Source organism: Leptopilina boulardi, unplaced genomic scaffold (assembly GCF_019393585.1).
Source record: "Leptopilina boulardi isolate dan_hultmark-lab unplaced genomic scaffold, ZJU_Lbou_2.1 LbouV2_362, whole genome shotgun sequence".
NCBI lineage: Eukaryota > Metazoa > Arthropoda > Insecta > Hymenoptera > Figitidae > Leptopilina > Leptopilina boulardi.
Window position 1 is genome coordinate 2,940,013 of NW_026137932.1, and position 24,828 is coordinate 2,964,840.

Below are 24,828 nucleotides of genomic sequence, written 5' to 3' on the forward strand. Positions count from 1 at the left end.
TAAAATGACCTATATTGAAATGAATCATAATTTTTTTTGATTTGAAACATTGGACGATACATATTTAAAATTAACAGCAGTCGCCGTAGCTGTGGTGCGCAAATACCTGTCGAAGTAATTGCGCTGCAAGAATGGGGTCTCTCTTGTGACCAGGTAGTCAACAGAGTTCAATCCCAGTTATCTGTGAGCAACGAGCGATATTTTTTGTACAAAATTACCAATATTTTATTACATTTAAATATGAAATTTTTTTTTTTTTTTTATCGAAATTATATTTATATCTATAAATGATAATAAATTTTGTCCAAACAACCATAATTATTTAGATTCAATTGCTAACTTGAAATATTAAAAAAAAGAAAAAAATTAATTTTTGTTCTTAAACTAAAGAAAAATAAATTCTTCGCAAAAAAATATTGTGGCCCTGAAAAGGGCCGATTGTATTATCTTTTATATATGTATAACGCCGTTAAAAAAATCTACTTCTTAGCTGCAATTTTTTTTGGTTTCGTTGCAATTTCCTTAGGTACTTTTGTTTTCTTCGGAGAAACGGAAACCTTCATTTGACTAGCGGATTTAGCTTTTGGAGGTTTAACAACAATCTTGGAAGTCTTTTTCTCAGCAACAGGTTTCTTTAATTTTGGAGAAACATCAACTTTTAATTTTTTCATTTGCAACTTGCTCTCATCCGATAGTTTAAATGATCCGGAAGCACCTTTTCCTTTTGTCTGAATTAAAGAACCATTTGCCACTGCACTCTTTAAATATTTATTGATAAAAGGAGCTTGTCTTTTGATGTTAATAGTATAAGTCGCAGCAATGTACTTCTTGATAGATTGGAGACTAGAGCCGCTTCTTTCCTTGAGGTTGAAGATTGCAGAATTCACCATTTTAGATGAAGGAGGATGAGAAGACTTTTTCGAATTCGAAGCTGGGGTCGTCTTCTTTGACGATTTTACCGAAGTAGTATCAGCAGCCATGGTTAAGATATATTCGAATGCTTTAACACAAAGTAAAATAATTCTACAAAGAAATAAATTAAAATTTAAACAACTCGAAAATCAAAGTAAAAAATGTGGTGATCATACTATTGACACGCTATTTTATAGTCTCGTGAAAGGCTGATATCCCCCAGTTTTTGTAAGTAGCCAATCGGAATTAAGCTTCTCCCTCTCTTTTCTGCTCTTGTGCATATATGTATAAAAAAGTCCATTTTTAGCTTACGACTTATTATTTACAAACGCATCAACCCAAAAATATCACTAGAGATCATAGATAGATACGACTTATTATTATTTCAAAATAAAATTGATTAGTATTGAAATGGCTCGCACTAAGCAAACAGCGCGCAAGTCTACGGGTGGTAAAGCACCGAGGAAGCTAATTGCCACGAAAGTTGCAAAGAAAAGTGCACCTGCTACTGGCGGCGTGAAAAAGCCTCATCGTTATAGACCGGGTACTGTTGCACTGCGTGAAATTCGTCGTTATCAAAAAAGCACTGAACTACTTCTACGTAAAATTCCGTTTCAACGATTGGTTCGAGAAATCGCTCAAGATTTCAAGACCGATTTACGATTCCAGAGCACTTCGATTATGGCTCTTCAGGAAGCTTGTGAAACTTACCTGGTTGGTCTTTTTGAAGATACCAATTTGTGTGCCATTCACGCCAAAAGAGTTACCATCATGCCAAAGGACATGCAATTGGCACGTCGTGTTCGAGGAGAACGTAATTAAATTTATTTGCTTTTTTAATTTATAAATATTATAACAATCGGCCCTTTTCAGGGCCATCATATTTTTTGACGTGAGTTTTCTTTTGCAAAACATGTATTTTTATAAATGAAAAATTAAATTACAACTTAATGTTTCTACAAATTTTAGGAAAAATTCAAGCTCGTTTTACATAACCTTGAAGATATTAATGATAGTAAATGTACTTTTTAAATTTTTAGACAATTAATATTCATATTGAAAAAATAAAAAATGTATTTAATTTTCATAAACTACATGTTATATATACTTGATGAATTATTGTGCACATATCGTTTTAATTTAAAATTAAAACTTTCTTTTTTCCATTTTATAATTTAATTGATATTGAAGAAGTAAAATCAAGAACAATAAGAAATTCTAAGTAAAAAATATTTGTGGCCCTGAAAAGGGCCGATTGATATATGGATGTTTGCGCTGCTACAAAAATGAATGAATTTATTTCGAAGAAGTGTATTTAGTAACAGCTTTGGTTCCTTCGGAAATGGCATGTTTTGCTAGTTCACCAGGAAGTAAAAGCCGAACTGCAGTTTGAATTTCACGAGAGCTAATGGTGCGCTTCTTCGAATATTTTGACAGACGAGACGCTTCATTGGCAATGCGTTCAAAAATATCATTCATGAAACTATTCATTATGCCCATTGCTTTACTAGACATTCCAATGTCAGTATGAACTTGTTTCAGAACTTTATAAATGAAATATCCGTAGCTTTCACTTCCCTTACGCTTCTTTCTTTTTTTCTTGTCATCCTTGCTGACACTTTTCTTAACAAGAACCTCGTCAGACTTTTTCTTAATGGTTGTAGCAGCCACTTCACTATCAGTAGTAGCTGCAACTTTCGAAGTCGTCGTCTTCTTTTTCTTCATAATGAAAATTTTCTTTATAAAAAAAGCAGTAACTCAACTGGAATTCAAAAAACGTTGTTTTAAAAAAATTTGCACCTAAAACTGTCTTATTTATAGGCGAGGGAATACCGTTTTCTCCCACTTTCAATGAATCTGCAATGTGATTGGTCCAATGCAATGCTTCTACCCTTTCCGTGCGAGCAATATACTATAAATAGATGCGTTTTTGTTGGCAAACATTATTTTTCGAATAATATTTGAGTTGTTAGCATCATCAAAGTAATTGGTTAAGATGTCTGGACGTGGAAAAGGAGGCAAGAGTAAAGCTAAGCCAAAAAGTCGGTCATCTCGTGCCGGTCTTCAATTTCCTGTGAGTCGTGTTCATCGCTTTCTTCGTAAGGGGAATTACGCGAAACACATTGGTGGCGGTGCTCCCGTTTATCTCGCAGCAATTATGGAATATTTGACAGCTGAAATTTTAGAATTGGCTGGCAATGCAGCTCGTGATAATAAAAGGAGCAGAATTATTCCCCGTCACATTCAGTTGGCTATTCGGAATGATGAAGAATTAAATCAACTCTTATCTGGAGTGACCATTTCTCAAGGTGGTGTTTTACCGCACATTCATTCGGTTCTATTGCCAAAAAAAACTGAGAAAAAGGATCTCGATTAAATTCGAGCAAACAAAGTTTTATTTACATATCAATCGGCCCTTTTCAGGGCCTACAATTTTTTTAACAAGATAATGCTTTTGTACATTTCTACTTTTTTATGATTTATTTCTTTTATGCAATTGTTTAATGTCTAAATTAAATACTTTTTAACGTTGTAATGACATTAATTTTAGAAAATATTAAATCGAATTAGTTTTTAACCTATTTGAATCATCAAATATTGCTTTTGACAAATATAAATTTTTTAATGCAAAATCTAAAACAAAAAATAAAATAATCGGAAATTTCATTTTTTGCAAATAATTTAGATGAAATTTTTATTAAAATGAAATAAGAAAATAATTGTGATTCAAATTGAATTGGGAATGTAATTTTTTTAAATCATTTGCCCTTTATTTTAAACAAAATTTTTGAATTTTTCTAGACCTCACAACTTTTGTTTCATTATATTTTTTGTGGTTTTGGCTAGAAATATATGATAAGAGTGAAAGAGATTGATGATAAGATATCACTATTTCTTACTCGCATGTTTTTTTTCTTTTTCGCCTACGTGGTCTTGGTCGTATATGCCTTTACTTTTTTATCCTTTTCTAACGTACGTGTTGTCATGACAATACGTGCGTTAGAAAAGGACAAAAAAGTTTAGGCACATTTGGCTACGAGTTTACCTTTATTCTTAGCGTTTCACAATTTGGATGTTCTACTGTACAACATACTTCCGATCGGTACACTGACATCAGTGGACAGTTTCAGAAATAGTGTTTTAAAGAAAAAGTAAGTCATTTTTTCTATGCCCCTACTGCGCAACAAATTAGTAACTGTCGTTGTGTCGTGATACAAAATCAAATATGTTGTCAAATTATATTTCGCGAATTGTTTATAATTAAATAAAGTAAATGTCATTACATAATTGCTATCAACCAAAAAAGTGTATATAATTAAACTTATTTTTAATTGATAAGCACAATGACGACAATCAATAAATGGTAATATAAAATTTATTTTACTTTCTAAACAAATAGAAACTTTTACGGTTATAAACAATTTTCATAATTTTTCTTTTAACACTCTACAGTTCAATATTTATAATTTTTTGAATAGTTTTGATACATATATTTTAAATAATGTTATTCATGTTAGGTAAAAAAATGTTTCCTATTCCGGCACTAGCTATATCAAAGAAATTACTGGTGTTTGTTATTATTTTATTATTGATTATTTTTTTAATCTAAGAGAAAACTAAATTATTCGGATTTAAATTGAACGTAAGTAACGGTTAATGACAAAAGTTTCTAAAGCAATTTGATTATTATATTTAAAAAAATTTTAATTTAAAAATAATATTTTTAAAAATTTTCGCTTGTTTTAGTGATGAATGCTGCAAAAAACAGTCATATTTATCTTGGAAAGATTATTTCATGTCTGTAGCATTTCTTTCTGCAAAACGTAGTAAAGATCCGTGCAGTCAAGTTGGTGCTTGTATTGTTAATGAAGATAATAGAATCGTTGGTGTGGGATATAACGGATTTCCTAGAGGATGCTGTGATGATGATTTTCCCTGGACCAAAGATGAAGAAAATACCTTAGACTCAAAATATCTTTATGGTATCATTCATATTATTTAATGTTCCACTTTTTAAAAAATATGTCTTTTTATAAAAAAATATAAGAAGTAATAATAACGCGCTACGTGAAATTCGTTAAATTTGCTTAAATTTTTTTTTAAATATTCAGACAAAAAAATGTTATATTATCAATAAAGGTACTTTTTTCTATCACAGTAATTTTTAATTAATTTTTCAGTAGAAAGTAATTTTTATAATAGAAATATTTATGATATATTTGTGAAGTTAAAGAGTAAATAATACTTAAATTTATGAAAATATTAAATTGAAATAAAGAAATTAACTTCTAAATATAAATAAAACTATTGAAAATTATCAAATTAAAAGAAATAAAATCACTAATGGAAGGAAATTGTATTTACAAATTTCTAAAAACTTTTAATTTTATACAATAGTTTTTTCTATTATTATTAATAATCAAAATTTGATTTTCATTAGCAGTTTACTAATTTATTAAATATTTCAGTTTGCCATGCAGAAATGAACGCAATTCTTAACAGGAATTCGTATAATTTAAAAGAATGCACTTTATATGTTGCTCTTTTCCCTTGCAACGATTGTGCTAAATTAATTATTCAGTCAGGCATCAAGACTATTTTTTATGCATTTTGCAAAAACTTTAACGATGTCAGAATAATTGCATCCAAAAAAATGTTTGATGCTGCGAGTGTTAATTATAGGTATAACAAAGTATAAACATTTTTTTTTTTTCATAAAAGTTCACTAATTACTAATATTAAAAATGAATATAAATTTTCTTTTTTAAATTAATCAGAATTCATCCGAATTGGATGAAAAAATGTCAAACTATGTAAATATAAAAATTACTTTTTCGTTACCTTTATTCATATTCTTATATTATTTACTAAAAAAAATATTTTTAATAAACGAATATTTTGTTTTACTAAAAAAAAATTTTTCATTGATTTATTATTTTTTTAGTCAATACGTTCCAAATTCCAAAAAAATTGTGATAGATTTCACTGCCATTAATTTGGATCAAGTTGATCAACTGCCACCGTCTCCTCAAAAAGAGTTTGTACCATTTACTTTGAACTTGAAGATGATTTTCAAATTTATTTTCTAATTATTATGAAATATTGAATTTCATTGTCAACAATAATTTCTTTTTGCAGGAATGAAATTGTAAACAATTCTCTTTGTCAATCACCATTATTAAATAAAAATGATTTATTTATCTGTGATAAATTCCAGTCTGAAATGAAAATAAGGTGATTATTATATTTCATAATTTATAAAATATTATTATTAAATATTATTTTTTTGTTATGGGACATATAAAAATAAAAAATCCTAAAGAAAAAGTTTGATTTTTAGTGATACTGGTGCAGGAAGGCAATCATTTTTATCATGGGATGATTATTTTATGGGAATGGCGTTTCTAGCTTCCATGCGAAGTAAAGATCCTCACACACAAGTGGGCGCTTGTATTGTTAACGAAGAAAAAATAATTGTTGGAATAGGTTATAACGGATTTCCTCGAGGGTGCAGTGATGATGAATTTCCCTGGATGAAAAATCAACCGGATATGTTGCAGTCCAAATTCCTCTATGGTATAATAAATATTTTCTTTGCTCCTATTTAAATTTTCGTCGCCTCTATATAATAAAAATAAAAATAAATAATAAAAAAATTAAAGCATTAATAATTTAGTTAAAGTTGAATATTTTCTCGATTAATGAATTATTTAACAATAATTTATTATAATGACAATTTTATTTCGTACAGTTTGCCATGCAGAAGTGAATGCAATTTTGAACAGGAATTCGGAAAATTTAAAAAATTGTACAATTTACGTTGCTTTGTTTCCGTGTAACGAATGTGCTAAGATAATAATTCAATCTGGGATAAAGAAAATCTTATTCTTATCCGACAAGAAGGCACACAAAGTTGGGACGATAGCTTCAAAAAAAATGTTAGATGCCGCAAAAGTGGAATACAAGTATTTAAATTATTTCAATTTATACTATTAATATCATTTTTTAAGTTTTCTAGTTTTTATTATTTTCTTTTTCTTTCATAAAGACAACAGTTATTAATATTATATTAAATATATGTTTAATTAAATTATTTTTACAGGCAATACGTGCCCAAGAACTTAGTGATGGAAATTGACTTTCCTCAAATTGAAAATTAATATACGAGAAATCTTTAAAATATCTCTGGATCTTCTACACATTCAGAGTTACGGATTGTTGACATTCATAATTATGATGTTTGTATCAAATTGAGAATATATTAATTCTCAGAAACTGTATTTTTTGTACCAAAAAAAAGTGGATATAAAAAGCTATTTTTTTCAAATTGAAAAAAAGAGTTAAATATTAAATATATAATTTTGTTAATTAAAATAAATGTATTTAAAGTATTTAACAAACTTTTATACCATAAGGTAAATTTCTGCAATTTCAAATTGGAAGTTTAAATATTGTTACAAGATTAAACAATTATTTTGTAAAAAGAATACTACGACTTTGTTTAAAATAAAGAATGGCAAACGATTGAAAAAATTACATTTATGTTTCCATATCATTATTTCAAATATTATTTATTTGATATATTTAATAAGGAACCATGTAAAAATATTTTATACCTATGAGAAAAATAATAAATTAAACAAAAAATATTTATAAATAATTACTGCATTATGTTGAAAAATCCAAAACTCCTTCAGAGTATAAAGATCTTTTAAAAAATATTAAAATTGTATAAAAATAATAAACTTTCTTTTTAAATACTATATTTATTTACTTAAAAACAAAGAAAGGCTCAAAAAGTTAAATTAATAAATTACAAGAGATACTTTATAATTGCAATTAAAATATATTTTTAATTTATCTAATTTAATACGTTTATATTGAAATTCCCAATTCAATTTGAATCACAATTATTTTCTTAATTAATTTTAATAAAAATTTCATCTAAATATTTCCGAAAAAATGAAATTACCGATTATTTTTTTTGTTTTGTTTTAGATTTTGCATTAAATAATTTATATTTGTCAAAAGCAATATTTGACGATTCAAATAGGTTAAAAACTAATTCGATTAATTATTAATGTCATTACAACGTTAAAAAGTACTTAATTTAGACATTAAACAATTGCATAAAAGAAATAAATCATAAAAAAGTAGAAATGTACAAAAGCATTATCTTGTTAAAAAAATTGTAGGCCCTGAAAAGGGCCGATTGATATGTAAATAAAACTTTGTTTGCTCGAATTTAATCGAGATCCTTTTTCCCAGTTTTTTTTGGCAATAGAACCGAATGAATGTGCGGTAAAACACCACCTTGAGAAATGGTCACTCCAGATAAGAGTTGATTTAATTCTTCATCATTCCGAATAGCCAATTGAATGTGACGGGGAATAATTCTGCTCCTTTTATTATCACGAGCTGCATTGCCAGCCAATTCTAAAATTTCAGCTGTCAAATATTCCATAATTGCTGCGAGATAAACGGGAGCACCGCCACCAATGTGTTTCGCGTAATTCCCCTTACGAAGAAAGCGATGAACACGACTCACAGGAAATTGAAGACCGGCACGAGATGACCGACTCTTTGGCTTAGCTTTACTCTTGCCTCCTTTTCCACGTCCAGACATCTTAACCAATTACTTTGATGATGCTAACAACTCAAATATTATTCGAAAAATAATGTTTGCCAACAAAAACGCATCTATTTATAGTATATTGCTCGCACGGAAAGGGTAGAAGCATTGCATTGGACCAATCACATTGCAGATTCATTGAAAGTGGGAGAAAACGGTATTCCCTCGCCTATAAATAAGACAGTTTTAGGTGCAAATTTTTTTAAAACAACGTTTTTTGAATTCCAGTTGAGTTACTGCTTTTTTTTATAAAGAAAATTTTCATTATGAAGAAAAAGAAGACGACTACGAAAGTTCCAGCTACGACTGATAGTGAAGTGGCTGCTACAACCATTAAGAAAAAGTCTGACGAGGTTCTTGTTAAGAAAAGTGTCAGCAAGGATGACAAGAAAAAAAGAAAGAAGCGTAAGGGAAGTGAAAGCTACGGATATTTCATTTATAAAGTTCTGAAACAAGTTCATACTGACATTGGAATGTCTAGTAAAGCAATGGGCATAATGAATAGTTTCATGAATGATATTTTTGAACGCATTGCCAATGAAGCTTCTCGTCTGTCAAAATATTCGAAGAAGCGCACCATTAGCTCTCGTGAAATTCAAACTGCAGTTCGGCTTTTACTTCCTGGTGAACTAGCAAAACATGCCATTTCCGAAGGAACCAAAGCTGTCACTAAATACACTTCTTCGAAATAAATTCATTCATTTTTGTAGCAGCGCAAACATCCATATATCAATCGGCCCTTTTCAGGGCCACAAATATTTTTTACTTAGAATTTCTTATTGTTCTTGTTCAGAATTATTAAATTTTACTTCTTTAATATCAATTAAATTATAAAATGGAAAAAAGAAAGTTATAATTTCAAATTAAAACGGTATGTGCACAATAATTCATCAAGTATATATGAAGGGTAGAATAACAAAAGGGGTCAAGCGCCAATTAACTGTTTTTACAGGAAGTAAAAAAAACATTTTTAAAAATTTTGCAGGTCATTTAAAAAAAAAACAGAAAACCGTTTCGATATATTAGTATGTTTTAATAAATAAACAATTTGTTGAAATAAACCTACATATTAACGATAAAATTAAAAAAATCTGTGGTGCCTTGAGGTTATATCAACTGCGCACATTTTCTTTAAGCATTAATTATAAAAAAAAAAAAAAGTTTAAAGAAAAACTGGAAAATTAGTTTCTTTCTATGGAATCGACGAAATGAATAGAAAAAAAATTCCTTTAAAAAATTGTTTGTTTTCAAGAAAATTACGAATTAATTGCTTGCTTTGGAATTGAGCAATACTTTCATCTTTAAATTCAATTGTTCACTTAGTATAATCATAAAAATATATAAAAATTAATAACGAAATGATTTTAAAATTGTTTAAAATTGAAAATACATTATTATTATTAATTTTATTAATTAAAATATTATTAAAATAAAATTAAAATAAAACCTAAAAAAATAATATTTTTGATCAAAATTGAACACCACTTTCTTTTGTTTTTCAATCAGGTTGCAATAAAGTAAATTTGAGGCTATTTTATTAATTTAATTTTTATTAAAAACTGATATAAATACGTAATAAAAAAGGAAATCCTTCTACAGAAATGTGTAATGAATTTTCTTGATTTTTTAATGCAAGAACCTCATTTTTGATAAATTGGCGCTTGACCCCTTTTGTCATTCTACCCTTCATATATAACATGTAGTTTATGAAAATTAAATACATTTTTTATTTTTTCAATATGAATATTAATTGTCTAAAAATTTAAAAAGTACATTTACTATCATTAATATCTTCAAGGTTATGTAAAACGAGCTTGAATTTTTCCTAAAATTTGTAGAAACATTAAGTTGTAATTTAATTTTTCATTTATAAAAATACATGTTTTGCAAAAGAAAACTCACGTCAAAAAATATGATGGCCCTGAAAAGGGCCGATTGTTATAATATTTATAAATTAAAAAAGCAAATAAATTTAATTACGTTCTCCTCGAACACGACGTGCCAATTGCATGTCCTTTGGCATGATGGTAACTCTTTTGGCGTGAATGGCACACAAATTGGTATCTTCAAAAAGACCAACCAGGTAAGTTTCACAAGCTTCCTGAAGAGCCATAATCGAAGTGCTCTGGAATCGTAAATCGGTCTTGAAATCTTGAGCGATTTCTCGAACCAATCGTTGAAACGGAATTTTACGTAGAAGTAGTTCAGTGCTTTTTTGATAACGACGAATTTCACGCAGTGCAACAGTACCCGGTCTATAACGATGAGGCTTTTTCACACCGCCAGTAGCAGGTGCACTTTTCTTTGCAACTTTCGTGGCAATTAGCTTCCTCGGTGCTTTACCACCCGTAGACTTGCGCGCTGTTTGCTTAGTGCGAGCTATTTCAATATTAATCAATTTTATTTTGAAATAATAAGTCGTAAGCTAAAAATGGACTTTTTTATATATGCACAAGAGCAGAAAAGAGAGGGAGAAGCTTAATTCCGATTGGCTACTTACAAAAACTGGGGGATATCGGTCTTTCACGAGACTATAAAATAGCGTGTCAATAGTATGATCTCCACATTTTTTACTTTGATTTTCGAGTTGTTTAAATTTCAATTTATTTCTTTGTAGAATTATTTTTACTTTGTGTTAAAGCAATCGAATATATCTTAACCATGGCTGCTGATACTATTTCGGTAAAATCGCCAAAGAAGACGACGACCCCAGCTTCGAAATCGAAAAAATCTTCTCATCCTCCTTCATCTAAAATGGTGAATTCTGCAATCTTCAACCTCAAGGAAAGAAGCGGCTCTAGTCTCCAATCTATCAAGAAGTACATTGCTGCGACTTATACTATTAACATCAAAAGACAAGCTCCTTTTATCAATAAATATTTAAAGAGTGCAGTAGCAAATGGTTCTTTAATTCAGACAAAAGGAAAAGGTGCTTCCGGATCATTTAAACTATCGGATGAGAGCAAGTTGCAAATGAAAAAATTAAAAGTTGATGTTTCTCCAAAATTAAAGAAACCTGTTGCTGAGAAAAAGACTTCCAAGATTGTTGTTAAACCTCCAAAAGCTAAATCCGCTAGTCAAATGAAGGTTTCCGTTTCTCCGAAGAAAACAAAAGTACCTAAGGAAATTGCAACGAAACCAAAAAAAATTGCAGCTAAGAAGTAGAGATTTTTTTAATGGCGTTATACATATATAAAAGATAATACAATCGGCCCTTTTCAGGGCCACAATATTTGTTTGCGAAGAATTTATTTTTCTTTAGTTTAAGAACAAAAATTAACTTTTTTTTTTTAATATTTGAAGTTAGCAATTGAATCTAAATAATTATGGTTGTTTGGACAAAATTTATTATCATTTATAGATATAAATGTAATTTCGATAAAAAAAAAAAAAATTTTATATTTAAATATAATAAAATATTGGTAATTTTGTACAAAAAATATCGCTCGTTGCTCACAGATAACTGGGATTGAACTCTGTTGACTACCTGGTCACAAGAGAGACCCCATTCTTGCAGCGCAATTACTTCGACAGGTATTTGCGCACCACAGCTACGGCGACTGCTGTTAATTTTAAATATGTATCGTCCAATGTTTCAAAACAAAAAAAATTATGATTCATTTCAATATAAGTCATTTTACTATCATCCAAATAATGTGTTCTTCAAGTTAACCAACTTTTAATTACGTAACCCTTTCTTGCAGAATATTGAATTTTATGATATCAATAATATGCGAAATATAAAAACAGTTGAGATTTTTTTTGGTATTTAAATGTTTTGAAAAAGTTGCTATTTTGTCGTCCGTTTTATAAAGTGTTTCCAAGTGTTTCATTTTTTATTGAGTAAGTCGAAAGAGTGTATTAACTTGAATTCTTTGAACATTAAAAGATTCTGACGTATAATTTTCATGGCCCTGAAAAGGGCCGATTGATATTCTTTTAAAGATTAAAAAATTTCAGTGCACATTATTTTTTCCATTATTTTTGTATCTGGGGTTAAAAAATATATTAACCTTCAAAACCGTACAATGTGCGACCTTGTCGCTTCAAAGCATAAACGACATCCATAACTGAAACTGTTTGTCTCTTGGCATGTTCGGTATATGTTACAGCATCGCGTATAACATTCTGGAGGAAAATTTTAAGAACGCCACGAGCCTCCTCATAAATTAATGCAGAAATTCGTTTAACTCCACCACGACGAGCTAAGCGACGAATATCCCCTTTAGTAATTCCCTGAATGTTGTCACGAAGCAAGCGATGACGCCTTGTACCTCCTTTACCCAAACCTTTACTTCCTTTCCCATGACCACTCATTACAACACAAAATAATAAGACTTTAAAATTTTAAAGAATTAAAAAATTTTTTTTTACTTTTTATACGTTCTTTTATAGTCTCTTTGTAAAACGGTTTCCCCCATAATTTACTACCAACCAATCACATTTGTATTTTTCCCCCCACCATCAATGGAAATATAAGAGCTAAGTTGAAAAATTGACGCGCACGCGCAATGATGTGCGACAAGCTTGAGCAGGCTTTTTAGTAATCTTTATTATATTATTATTAATAGATTTTTAAAATTATTTTTAGAAATATTTCAATTTGAAATTTTTTTCTAATTTTGATATTAAGTTAATATAAAGTTAATTAATAAAATTTGCTCGAAAGTTTGCGATTATATTTTTACAACACAAACAATTTTTGGTAACCACAAAAACTAGATTTTGTTTTTGTCTGTCTTACAGAAAAGACGTGTTTAATATTTATAAAAAATATATATTTAAATTTATTCAATATTATTCATATATACATTTTCATCCTGTGAAAAGAAATCTTTTTCCTTAGTAAACAAAAGCAATATATTTTTGGCTGATTTTGACTTCAGTTTTGGAGGGCAAGATGATTTCTATGAAATATAGACATGCGAAAATGTTTACATAAAATATTAACAGATACCTAAATTCTTCACACTGGTTGCTAATATTGACTATTAACTATGAATTTTAAATATAATTAACTGTATTTTAGTAAGTTAAATGCAGAGTAGGCTGATTTGATTATCTGAAAAATAAAAATAATGTATCATTACACACGCGAATGACGAGTATGATAAAAACACAGCAAACTCATCAGCTGCAGGGAAATTAACTGTAATTAAATTATTAATAGATTAATACCAATTTGATACAAACTTTCACAAAAGTTTCTATTGACATGACGATTATTGATGCAGCAGTCAACTTAATAGGTCTTGTAGTTTGCATCATTATAGTTACAAGACTTTTTTTCATGTTAATCGTAAATTCATCCCAATTTACGAAATAAACTGACATCCCAATATCTAAACTCTAAATACAATAGAAATTTATTAAATCTTTTAGTAAAATTTTTATAAATAAAAATAGTAATTAAATAATGACATAAAAGAGTTTACCTATATAATTATTATTTTTACAAAAAATATTTTTAAGCCCAAAATGTTTAAATAGTAAATATAATTTTTGTAAATCTATTTTTTGTATGAATTACCTTTTCCGTCACTTTATCACCGTAAAAACAATATATAAAGATCTGGAAAGTGTAACTGCATAAAGCAGTTATCATCATCCAACTATCACCATTGCTTAAACTCATTTTCGATAAATTATAAATAATGACACATAAGGTAACCATAGAAGCGAAAAATTGTACAAAAATCACCGCTCCAAATTGTTTATTTACATTCTCTCCAATTCTGTGAAAATTAATATACACAAACTATATTACATTATAAAATCCAAAAAATGGTTCCAAACATTTCTTAAAATAAAATTTTAACTTTAATGAACATTTGAATTTGATTTTTGATCACACAGTAAAAAAATGGACCTACTTGTTTTATTATAAAACTATCATAAATGTTAAAAACGACAAAAAAAATTCTATATTTTTCAAAAAATTAAAAACCTGTATGGTTTAATTAATTAAAAAAAATTAATTAATAATGATTAAAAATTTCTTTTCTCTACGTGAAAGAAGAATAATAATATATATAGAATAATTGTGAGTAATTAAATGTAACTCACGAATGTATATGACGATGATGCTTTAGGCAACTGATAATATCAATTTTTTTATGATCATCAACAGAAATAAATTGACTAATTTTCCCAAATTGAGAAAGCAAATCTAACCGATAAATTATTATTTCGAGTTGAGCGCAAATACGTAACATGACTGTTAATGCTAAAGCATCCATGCCAACACAAATAAATATTATCATAATGCAACAAATCACTTGATGCAAATATGCTAGAGAATAAACAAGTGTAGATTCTTGTGAAAATGGTAACCAGTATGGAATTGGAAGAATCATATTTGGCATCGAAGCTAATGGCAACAACATCACCATTGTTCCTGTGGTACAAACCATTAAAAAATAATAAATCGAATTTCTCCTATAAAAATAAAATTCAACAGTAACTGTCAAAAAATGTACTAAATAGCACTTTTAGTGCAATAAAAAAAATGTATATGGGCATATCTTTGAAACCTTTAACTTTTCAATAAGAAAAAAAATTTTTTTTTTTTTGAGCACAGTATTGAAACTTTGTCTACATAAACTTCAAGAACTAAGCTTTCCAATTATACAAGTGGACAGATAAAACAAGTTGTCTTCAAAAAGTTATAAATATTTAAAATTGAGAATTATTTTTAACCTGTAACAAAAAAATATTCAACAGGTGTTTGCTTTTTAGGATAAAAAACAGTTGAAGGGAATTTTCTAAGGGGTTATAATTTTAAAAAGCAATAAAATTCGTTTAATATTTTCAATATTTATATGAATAATAAAATACTGAAATAATGCACTGGGTATAAAAGCATGTGTCAAAAATTAACTAGATATATAAATTTTTTATTTGAATATTTACATTACATTTTAAAGTAGATTTTTATTATAATGAATTGTTTTAAAAATGTAAAATTGTAATTTTTAAAATTTACCATACGATTTTCATAGACTTTTTTCTATTTAAATTTAATATTCGTAAACTTTCCAATTTCTTTTCTCTTTTTTTATTTTCTACTTTTCTTTTCCCTCGCATCTTATCTTTTTTCAGAATGAATTTTTTTGGATCCATTTTTGTGTCTCGAAATAAACGTTAAAACTTAACCTTCAGGTTTTAATAATTAATGACAGTTTCTATAAAAAAAAATTATAATCGGCAACTTCGTACATAACAATTTCTTTCTAAAAAATTTCGGTCGATTACGGTCGACCGTAATTGATGAATATTTTTACATTATCTTTGCAATAAAGTATTTTTTCTCGAAGCACATTCACGGGATGTTAAATGGCACATGTGAAAATATATACAAGTACTTTTCGAATACTTTTATATGATTTTCATCAAGTATCACTCGTATTACGGTTGTTTTCAAATTTTGTCCACGCGTGTTTTCGTTTACTTAACTTATAATAGTTTTTTGAAGACATGAAGCACATCAATTTATTATGTCTCAAAATAATTATAGTAACTTGATCTTTGATTTCCCATAAGTTATTTTAACGTGCCGCTTGTCTTATAAAAGAAAAATCATAAATACGATGATTACGGTCTAAAAGGTTAAAAGTGAGGGACAACTTTTAAAAGCTTATAAATTTTTTCACAATTAATAAAATATTAATTTCCCTGCGAAAATGTGTTCACCGATTAATTAACATTGAAAAAACATATTTCAGAATTAGCAATTTTTATTAAATCTAAAACTATATCCTTTAAAGCATCAGAAAGTATGGTTAAGGACAAGTAGACATTGTTAAAAATCGCGTATTAAAATTGAAATAATTGTTTATGTATTTAATAAATTAAAGTGGAATCTTTTGGAAATGATTGATTGTATCAAGCATTAATATTTCCAACAAAAACCAACGAAAAATTTATTAAAATTACCAAAATATATGCGAGGGACATTAAAGTTAAAGGTTCTAGAGATATGCCCATATTAATCTGAATAGAGAAATCATTTAACATTATAATCAGATTTCCTTTTCAATAATATGTTCGAAAAAAGAATGATTAATAGAATTTTTTGTGAGTGTAATATATATTAATGCACCTTCCTCTTCGTGAACAGTTTTGTAATATTTCATTCTCGTGAATATCCTGAGGTCGACACATCTCAGACAAAAACATTTCATCTGTCTTTATAAATATTTTACGTTTTCTTGTAATAATAATCTGTTTAATAAAAGTGGCAAAAGTTGTGAAGAAATAAAAAACAATTTGTGCAAAAGCTTCGACATTTTCATGTCTCTGAAACATATAAATAAACAGAAATGACGTAAATACAATAAATGATAACATAGTACACATGGAATAGAATCGATAAAGAATTAACTTCCATTGTGATGTATGTTCAGATGGTTTCCATATTCCCGATAATTTAAACAGTGTATATGAAATTTCTCCTGTGTATATTTTTTCTTTATTTTTGCCAGACATTATCTGATGTAATAAGTAGCCATTTTTTAAAAAATATCAAATTTCAAAGCTAGATTTAGTAAGTTGAAGTTTTTTAATATACCTACATGTATATAAGAAATGATTCTTTCATGAAGTTGAGATATACATATGTGTTCCGAAAAAAGGCTTTTTAAAGACTGTTAGATATACATTCTTCAAAGATTTTGTCTCGCCCCCCCACTCTTCAAAACTTGGTAATAAATAATTCCAGAGCAATTTTTGTTGCAAGAAATATGAGAGAAAAAAATATTCTATTGTAATCGACTCACTATCAATAATTCCGAATGTATTTTGCAAGAGTTTCGTCTCATTGAAACTACTGTATTATTTGAAATTGATTTCTGCTTACTAAAATAAACTAAGTAGTAAGTATGCATAAAATTTCTCCCTCTTCATATTTTGGACAATTTGCATAATAAAATATTTTATTGTAGCAAAATGAATAGAAATAGTATATTAACTTTTTTGCGTGACTATAGGAAATAAACAGAAATGTTTTGTTAATAAATAACTGTATTTTATATGATATAAAAAGAATAAATTGCCTCAATTTTCTTATATTTTATCATCGAAGTCCTGTAGGTAACAGAAAATTATATGTTGAGTGTAAATGGAAATATGAATTTAGGTATATACATAACACTCTTCGTCGTAAAAATGGAACAAACTGAATTGGCATAAGATGACGCTCACTTCATAAATAATTATTTTAAGGTATTAATAAAATAAGTTTCCTATAGAAACTGTTTTAATTTTAACAATTTTCTATATTGTTTATTTTCAAATTTTTAAAAAATTTCCAATATTACATTTTCACAACAGGAAAAAAGTTTTAATCGCTCAAAAACACTCGGAAAAAATGTTAGTCTCACTCAATATTCTATTTTTTATTATCTTTAAATAACAAAAAAAAAAAAACAATTTACATTTCAAAAGTATTGCAGTGCAAGTGTTAAGAATTTAATTTTTAAAAATTGGAAATTGAATTTTCAATAAAAATTACAATTTTCTGACAGTAGAAAACGATTAACCTAAATTTTGACAATCATAATTATTTACTATTAGAGCTTTTGTTTAGGCCCTACCGTAGTGAAGTTTGCCTGTATTTTGCTTGAAATAATAAATTTGATTCTCATAATGCACAAGTTTTTACTTTTAACCAAATATAATATTTAATCCAATAATTCATATGCTTTACCGTATGATAATTGCAAAAGCACACGTTTAAAATTTTTTAATTTTTCAATAAGTTATAACCCGTATAGGATGTTTTTATTATCTGAAAATAGAATTTTTTTTTTGTGAATTACAAAAAAATATTAATTTATTAAAAAATGCAATCAAATTGCAAAAATAAACTGCGATACCAACTTTCATGAAAGTTTCTAACGACATGACGATGACTGATACAGCAATCAATTTGATTGGTCGGGCAGATCGCATCATAATAATAATAAGACTTTTCTTTGTTTTAAGTGTTAATGCATGCCAATTTATGAAATATATTGCTGTCCCAATTTCCGAGCTCTATATGCATATATGTATAGCAAAATAAAAAATTTTTAGAATTTAAAAAAATATATAATAATTATATGTAGGTAAATAAAAATGGACTATATATTTTTTGATAAGATAATAAATTTTTTATTATATATGTATATATATATATATATGTATAAATGGAATTAGAAACATAAATTGTCCAATTAAAAAATGTTTTAAATTAATTTGTAATTACCTTATCGGTCATTTGATGACCAAAATAACAGTAGATAAAAATTTGTAAGGTAAAACTGCTTGCATAAGAAATCATTAACCAACTATGCTCATTGGTTAAACTCATTTTGGATAAATTATAAATAATGATACAGATAAGTATCATAGAAGCAAAAAATTGCATAATAATTAAGCTTCCAAATTGTTTGCTTATATTTTCACTAATCCTGTAAAGAATAAATATAATAAAATAATAAAATCTTTTCATTTAAAATTAAAAACGGCCCTTATGACCAGGTGCAACTCGTCAAATGTAAACAAACATGAAAATGTACGTAATTATTGACAAATTTGCGACAGCCTTTTTTTAAAATAGAAAATAAAAATTGTTCTTTTTCTATATGTAAAAATGGAAAATTCATATATAAAACTACAGCCTGACACTGTATTTGACTAATAATATGAATGATATTAATAATTATAATAAAATGAAAATTACACTGAAACAACAATTTTCTTAAGATTACGACTTGAAAATATCTTTATTATCAAATAAAATAACATTTATACATAGTACAGTTCATAACTTAAAATTAAGATTACGAAAAAAAAAATCATTTGAGTATATCTGAGGCACGGACGTTGTGAACCTAGGTGGGAGAAAGAGTTGAGCGATTGGACGGTCACATCTTGGAAAGGGTAAAATTCTGAAATTATACCCCCACCAGAGGACAGAGAAAGGTCTTTTACCCCTTTCCACACTATTTCTCCCATCTAGGTTCTCAACTTCCGTGCCTCAGATATACTCAAATGGTCATTTTTTCGTAACCTTGAGAAAATTGTTGTTTCAGTGTAATTTTCATTTTATTATAATTATTAATATTATTCATATTATTAGTCAAATACGGTGTCAGGCTTTAGTTTTATATATGAATTTTCCATTTTCACATTGAAAAAGAACAATTTTTATTTTCTATTTAAAAAAAGGCTGTCGCAAATTTGTCAATAATTACGTACATTTTCATGTTTGTTTACATTTGACGAGTTGCACCTGGCCTTATAGTTTCAAAATTCTTTCAATTTGAAACGTATCTTAAAATAAAATTTTTTTTTGCATTCCAAAAAATTGATAAAACTTACGCGTACAAATGAAGATGATTTTTTATACAACGTTTAGTAATCTCTGTTTCATGATAGCAATTGACTAATTTATTATTATTACTTTGTGGTAGCTTTGAAAGTGAATCGAAACGATACATCAATATTTCCAATTGACCACACATTTGTAATAGAATTGACATTGCTAATGTCTCCATTCCCCCATTTATATTTACAACGACGAAGACACAAATTATTTGTTGCAAATATAATAAAGAAAATACAAACTTAGATTCAAAAGAAAACGGTATCCAACATGGGATTGGAAGGCTTATATTTGACAGCGATGTTAATGGCAACATTAAAACCATTGTTCCCGAAATATGTACTCCTATCAAATGATAAAAGGAAAGTTTCCTATGACAAAATTATTTAACAATTATTTTTCTACCATTTCGTTAAACGGAGTAACTTTATAAGTCGATGGTTCTTAAAATCTTTTACTGTTATTAAAAGAATTTTAATTAATTTATTTATTATTTAATATAATAAATCACCTTCCTTTCAGCGAGTAATTAAACAAAATTTCGACTTCCCAATGATCCTGAGGTCGACAAACTTCAGACATAAGCATTTCTTGTGTTTTCATAAATATTTCACGTTTCTTTAAAATAATTACAATTTTTATAAAAGACATTACAAATGTTGAGGAATAGAATAAACTTTGTGAAAATGCATCGTTATCTTTATGTTTTTGAAATAGATGCATGCAAATGGAGCACGTAAATATAAAATACATTGTTACAATACAAAAGGAATAAATTCGATAAAAAATTAACTTCCATCTTGTGGTACATTTAGGTTGTTCCCATACTCCACAAAATTTAAAACATGTAAATGATTTTTGACCCGTGTAAATTTTTCCCCTATTGTCGTCAGACATTCTATACGTTACAGCAGTATATTAAAAGTTAGAAAAATTTAAAATTTTTATAAATAAATTTTTTTAATACTGCTGAATACTTTTTTCTAAGAACTTGTGTTATCCTTACTCTCAGAAACTTATTAGTTAATAATTCAGAAGCAATTTATAAAGCCATCATCAAATATATAATCTAAGAAATATTCTATTATGAGCATCTCAATATTAATAATTCGAAATATCATTTACAAAACGTTTTGTCTTGCTCCAGCATAACTATATTATTTCCAATTGATTTTACGTATATTTTTTCCTTCAAATGTAACAAATAAGAATATATAACAAGCATTGCGCCCTATACACATATAGCTCAGACAATTTGCATATTAAAACATTTCAGTCTCGTAAAATGTTGCAAAACACATAATTTATTTTTTTTTTGCGTGACTACCAAGTAGAAAAATACGTTAAACCTTTTTTCAGCATTTATCGTATAGGTATTATTTGATATAAATAATAATTTTCGTCAATTTTTTTTCTTTTATTTTATATTCGAAGAAAAGTAGATAATGAAGGATTTACATATATAATGTTCGTAAATTGACGGTATAAATATATTAATGTAGACTTGCGCAGAATGATAATATGTCCTTTGTCGCAAAATAGTGCGTGCAGAGTCTACTTGAAGCTGGAGACATAAACATTTTTATTTTACAAGGGTTAGTCCACTGACTTTCGTCTAATAGTGGTTGCGACTAAATTTTTAAAAAATCTAGTTTTAATATATGTGAAACTCGATGATTCCCTGAGTTCATTAACCATAATATTATGGTAAAAATTTTATTCCCTTTAAAAATATTAAATATCAAAAGTAGGAGGTTCACAATGTGATTTTGTAACCTTAAATTTTTCAATTTTTTTAAAAACGCTATTATTAAAAAACTATTAAAAATTAGATGTTGGAACTCACCAAAAATATAAATCACTTTATTCTGCACAGAGGAACGAAAGAATTATTGCAAAAATTTATTATTTTTGGATGATATACGATTTTAAACAAAATTTTATTTAAATATTCTCAAGATTTTTATTTACTTATAACTTTTTTGTCGGTGCTCCGAAAAAATTGAGGTTTTGCACAAAGATTTTTTATAATATTCTTTACCTTCTATTAAAATCTTACGAAGGTTTTTTGCTTCGTTTTGGAGATATTAATTTTCAAAATTTATTATTTAAAAAGGTTAATTAAAAGACTTGAAGTTAACTGACCAAATTCAAATCGCTACATTTTTTATAAAAATATATTAAAATGTAGCGATTTGAATTTGGTCAGTTAACTTCAAGTCTTTTAATTAACCTTTTTAAATAAAAAATTTTGAAAATTAATATCTCCAAAACGAAGCAAAACACCTTCGTAAGATTTAAATAGAAGGTAAAGAATATTATAAAAAATCTTTGTGCAAAACCTCAATTTTTTCGGAACACCGAAAAAAAAGTTATAAGTAAATAAAAATCTTGAGAATATTTAAATAAAATTTTTTTTAAAATCGTATATCAACCAAAAATAATAAATTTTTGCAATAATTCTTTCGTTCCTCTGTGCAGAATAAAGTGATTTATATTTTTGTTCAGTTCCAACATTTAATTTTTAATACTTCTTTAATAATAGCATTTTTAAAAAAATTGAAAAATTTAAGGTTACAAAATCACATTGTGAACCTTCTACTTTTGATATTTAATATTTTTAAAGGGAATAAAATTTTTACCATAATATTATATGGTTAATGAACTCAGGGAATCATCGAGTTTCACATATATTAAAACTAGATTTTTTAAAAATTTGGTCGCAACCACTATTAGACGAAAGTTAGTGGACTGACCCCCAAGCATTAAAACAAATTTTTTGGTTATAATATCGTACATTTAAATATCTTTTATCTTCCTCTGATTTGTAATGTTTTTTTATGTAATATCACAGAATACGAAACTAAAATAAACAAAATTTGAAATAAGTAATTACATATTTTCTTTTAATCATGAATACCTTATACGATATTTTCAACTCCATCAATGTTCATCTTTATGTTTTTGGGTATGTATTTTCTGCAAAAATAATTAAACTTAATCCTATGTTTATTCTTTTAAATTAATTAATTTTTACTTTTAATAAAATAATTAATTAATTTGTTTATTAAAATGTAATTGATTAATTAATTAAAAGAATTCTAATACTTTAATTTTTTTAATGGAATATAAATGGGCATATCTCTAGAACCTTTAACTTTAATGTCCCTCGCATATATTTTGGTAATTTTAATAAATTTTTCGTTGGTTTTTGTTGGAAATATTAATGCTTGATACAATCAATCATTTCCAAAAGATTCCACTTTAATTTATTAAATACATAAATAATTATTTCAATTTTAATACGCGATTTTTAACAATGTCTACTTGTCCTTAACCATACTTTCTGATGCTTTAAACGATATAGTTTTAGATTTAATAAAAATTACTAATTCTGAAATATGGTTTATCAATGTTAATTAATCGGTGAACACATTTTCGCAGGGAAATTAATATTTTATTAATTGTGAAAAAATTTATAAGCTTTTAAAAGTTGTCCCTCACTTTTAACCTTTTCGACCGTAATCATCGTATTTATGATTTTTCTTTTATAAGACAAGCGGCACGTTAAAATAACTTATGGGAAATCAAAGATCAAGTTACTATAATTATTTTGAGACATAATAAATTGATGTGCTTCATGTCTTCAAAAAACTATTATAAGTTAAATAAACGAAAACACGCGTGGACAAAATTTGAAAACAACCGTAATACGAGTGATACTTGATGAAAATCATATAAAAGTATTCGAAAAGTACTTGTATATATTTTCACATGTGCCATTTAACATCCCGTGAATGTGCTTCGAGAAAAAATACTTTATTGCAAAGATAATGTAAAAATATTCATCAATTACGGTCGACCGTAATCGACCGAAATTTTTTAGAAAGAAATTGTTATGTACGAAGTTGCCGATTATAATTTTTTTTATAGAAACTGTCATTAATTATTAAAACCTGAAGGTTAAGTTTTAACGTTTATTTCGAGACACAAAAATGGATCCAAAAAAATTCATTCTGAAAAAAGATAAGATGCGAGAGAAAAGAAAAGTAGAAAAGGAAAAAAGAGAAAAGAAATTGGAAAGTTTACGAATATTAAATTTAAACAGAAAAAAGTCTATGAAAATCGTATGGTAAATTTTAAAAATTACAATTTTACATTTTTAAAACAATTCACTATAATAAAAATCTATTTTAAAATGTAATGTAAATATTCAAATAAAAAATGTATATATCTAGTTAATTTTTGACACATGCTTTTATACCCAGTGCATTATTTCAGTATTTTATTATTCATATAAATATTGAAAATATTAAACGAATTTTATTGCTTTTTAAAATTATAACCCCTTAGAAAATTCCCTTCAACTGTTTTTTATCCTAAAAAGCAAACACCTGTTGAATATTTTTTTGTTACAGGTTAAAAATAATTCTCAATTTTAAATATTTATAACTTTTTGAAGACAACTTGTTTTATCTGTCGACTTGTATAATTGGAAAGCTTAGTTCTTGAAGTTTATGTAGACAGAGTTTCAATACTGTGCTCAAAAAAAAAAAAAAATTTTTTTTCTTATTGAAAAGTTAAAGGTTTCAAAGATATGCCCAAATACCTAAAGTTTACATTTACAGTTTTCAACATCTTTTCTGATTTATCAACATATTTATAAATTTTATTATTCCACGATTTCTTGTTGGTTAAAAATATAATTTTATTATAGTTATAGTTATTTTATTATAGTTTTAATTATTATCTTAGTGAATTAAGTATACAAACATTGTAATGCGTCGGAATATTACTTATCAAAAGTTACTGAAACATCAATCCAAAACATAGGTGTGAATGCACCCTTATATTATTCCAAGAAAGAAGGACAATACATTCACTAGTTCTCTCGCTTACACTGCATTCGAAAACT

The 24,828-nt window shown here is 27.1% G+C and overlaps 12 protein-coding genes across 13 annotated transcripts; 5 read left to right on the forward strand and 7 right to left on the reverse strand.

Annotated features, from left to right (window-relative positions):
• Positions 1 to 471: 471 nt before the first annotated feature.
• Positions 472 to 1,042, reverse strand: LOC127286581 (histone H1.2-like). Its single transcript, XM_051313062.1, has one exon. It carries the CDS (start codon positions 978 to 980, stop codon positions 480 to 482), a length of 501 nt encoding a protein of 166 aa, XP_051169019.1. The 5' UTR covers positions 981 to 1,042; the 3' UTR covers positions 472 to 479.
• Positions 1,043 to 1,260: 218 nt separating this feature from the next.
• On the forward strand, positions 1,261 to 1,734 carry LOC127286584 (histone H3.1-like). Its single transcript, XM_051313065.1, has one exon. It carries the CDS (start codon positions 1,324 to 1,326, stop codon positions 1,732 to 1,734), a length of 411 nt encoding a protein of 136 aa, XP_051169022.1. The 5' UTR covers positions 1,261 to 1,323.
• A 426-nt stretch (positions 1,735 to 2,160) lies between these two features.
• On the reverse strand, positions 2,161 to 2,685 carry LOC127286583 (late histone H2B.L4-like). Its single transcript, XM_051313064.1, has one exon. It carries the CDS (start codon positions 2,635 to 2,637, stop codon positions 2,209 to 2,211), a length of 429 nt encoding a protein of 142 aa, XP_051169021.1. The 5' UTR covers positions 2,638 to 2,685; the 3' UTR covers positions 2,161 to 2,208.
• A 223-nt stretch (positions 2,686 to 2,908) lies between these two features.
• On the forward strand, positions 2,909 to 3,289 carry LOC127286764 (late histone H2A.2.2-like). The gene has a single exon (XM_051313343.1). The coding sequence runs from the start codon at positions 2,909 to 2,911 to the stop codon at positions 3,287 to 3,289; it is 381 nt and encodes a 126-aa protein (XP_051169300.1).
• A 776-nt stretch (positions 3,290 to 4,065) lies between these two features.
• On the forward strand, positions 4,066 to 7,449 carry LOC127286569 (uncharacterized). Its single transcript, XM_051313049.1, has 8 exons — positions 4,066 to 4,276; positions 4,660 to 4,895; positions 5,382 to 5,595; positions 5,858 to 5,950; positions 6,052 to 6,147; positions 6,254 to 6,489; positions 6,665 to 6,878; positions 7,016 to 7,449. The coding sequence occupies exons 1-8, from the start codon at positions 4,257 to 4,259 to the stop codon at positions 7,071 to 7,073; spliced, it is 1,167 nt and encodes a 388-aa protein (XP_051169006.1). The 5' UTR covers positions 4,066 to 4,256; the 3' UTR covers positions 7,074 to 7,449.
• A 452-nt stretch (positions 7,450 to 7,901) lies between these two features.
• On the reverse strand, positions 7,902 to 8,539 carry LOC127286586 (late histone H2A.2.2-like). Its single transcript, XM_051313067.1, has one exon. The coding sequence runs from the start codon at positions 8,537 to 8,539 to the stop codon at positions 8,159 to 8,161; it is 381 nt and encodes a 126-aa protein (XP_051169024.1). The 3' UTR covers positions 7,902 to 8,158.
• Positions 8,540 to 8,811: 272 nt separating this feature from the next.
• LOC127286765 (late histone H2B.L4-like) lies at positions 8,812 to 9,237 on the forward strand. The gene has a single exon (XM_051313344.1). It carries the CDS (start codon positions 8,812 to 8,814, stop codon positions 9,235 to 9,237), a length of 426 nt encoding a protein of 141 aa, XP_051169301.1.
• Positions 9,238 to 10,517: 1,280 nt separating this feature from the next.
• On the reverse strand, positions 10,518 to 11,208 carry LOC127286766 (histone H3.1-like). Its single transcript, XM_051313345.1, has 2 exons — positions 11,175 to 11,208; positions 10,518 to 10,924 (listed from the first exon to the last, which is right to left on the reverse strand). The coding sequence occupies exons 1-2, from the start codon at positions 11,206 to 11,208 to the stop codon at positions 10,518 to 10,520; spliced, it is 441 nt and encodes a 146-aa protein (XP_051169302.1).
• Positions 11,107 to 11,743, forward strand: LOC127286579 (histone H1-like). Its single transcript, XM_051313061.1, has one exon. The coding sequence runs from the start codon at positions 11,207 to 11,209 to the stop codon at positions 11,708 to 11,710; it is 504 nt and encodes a 167-aa protein (XP_051169018.1). The 5' UTR covers positions 11,107 to 11,206; the 3' UTR covers positions 11,711 to 11,743.
• Positions 11,744 to 12,373: 630 nt separating this feature from the next.
• Positions 12,374 to 12,994, reverse strand: LOC127286587 (histone H4-like). The gene has a single exon (XM_051313068.1). It carries the CDS (start codon positions 12,860 to 12,862, stop codon positions 12,554 to 12,556), a length of 309 nt encoding a protein of 102 aa, XP_051169025.1. The 5' UTR covers positions 12,863 to 12,994; the 3' UTR covers positions 12,374 to 12,553.
• Positions 12,995 to 13,370: 376 nt separating this feature from the next.
• Positions 13,371 to 17,406, reverse strand: LOC127286571 (odorant receptor 4-like). 2 transcript variants are annotated; one of them, XM_051313052.1, is made up of 5 exons: positions 16,647 to 17,406; positions 14,612 to 14,942; positions 14,076 to 14,280; positions 13,739 to 13,894; positions 13,371 to 13,607 (listed from the first exon to the last, which is right to left on the reverse strand). In XM_051313052.1, the coding sequence occupies exons 1-5, from the start codon at positions 16,726 to 16,728 to the stop codon at positions 13,560 to 13,562; spliced, it is 822 nt and encodes a 273-aa protein (XP_051169009.1). In that variant the 5' UTR covers positions 16,729 to 17,406; the 3' UTR covers positions 13,371 to 13,559. The 2 variants fall into 2 exon arrangements, with proteins under 2 accessions (XP_051169009.1, XP_051169008.1); XM_051313051.1 differs by having other exon boundaries at positions 14,612 to 14,983.
• Positions 17,407 to 17,527: 121 nt separating this feature from the next.
• LOC127286570 (odorant receptor 82a-like) lies at positions 17,528 to 24,790 on the reverse strand. Its single transcript, XM_051313050.1, has 7 exons — positions 24,523 to 24,790; positions 22,834 to 22,892; positions 20,425 to 21,477; positions 19,910 to 20,284; positions 18,792 to 18,996; positions 18,425 to 18,580; positions 17,528 to 18,332 (listed from the first exon to the last, which is right to left on the reverse strand). Exons 3-7 carry the CDS (start codon positions 20,808 to 20,810, stop codon positions 18,288 to 18,290), a joined length of 1,167 nt encoding a protein of 388 aa, XP_051169007.1. The 5' UTR covers positions 20,811 to 21,477; positions 22,834 to 22,892; positions 24,523 to 24,790; the 3' UTR covers positions 17,528 to 18,287.
• Positions 24,791 to 24,828: the final 38 nt, after the last annotated feature.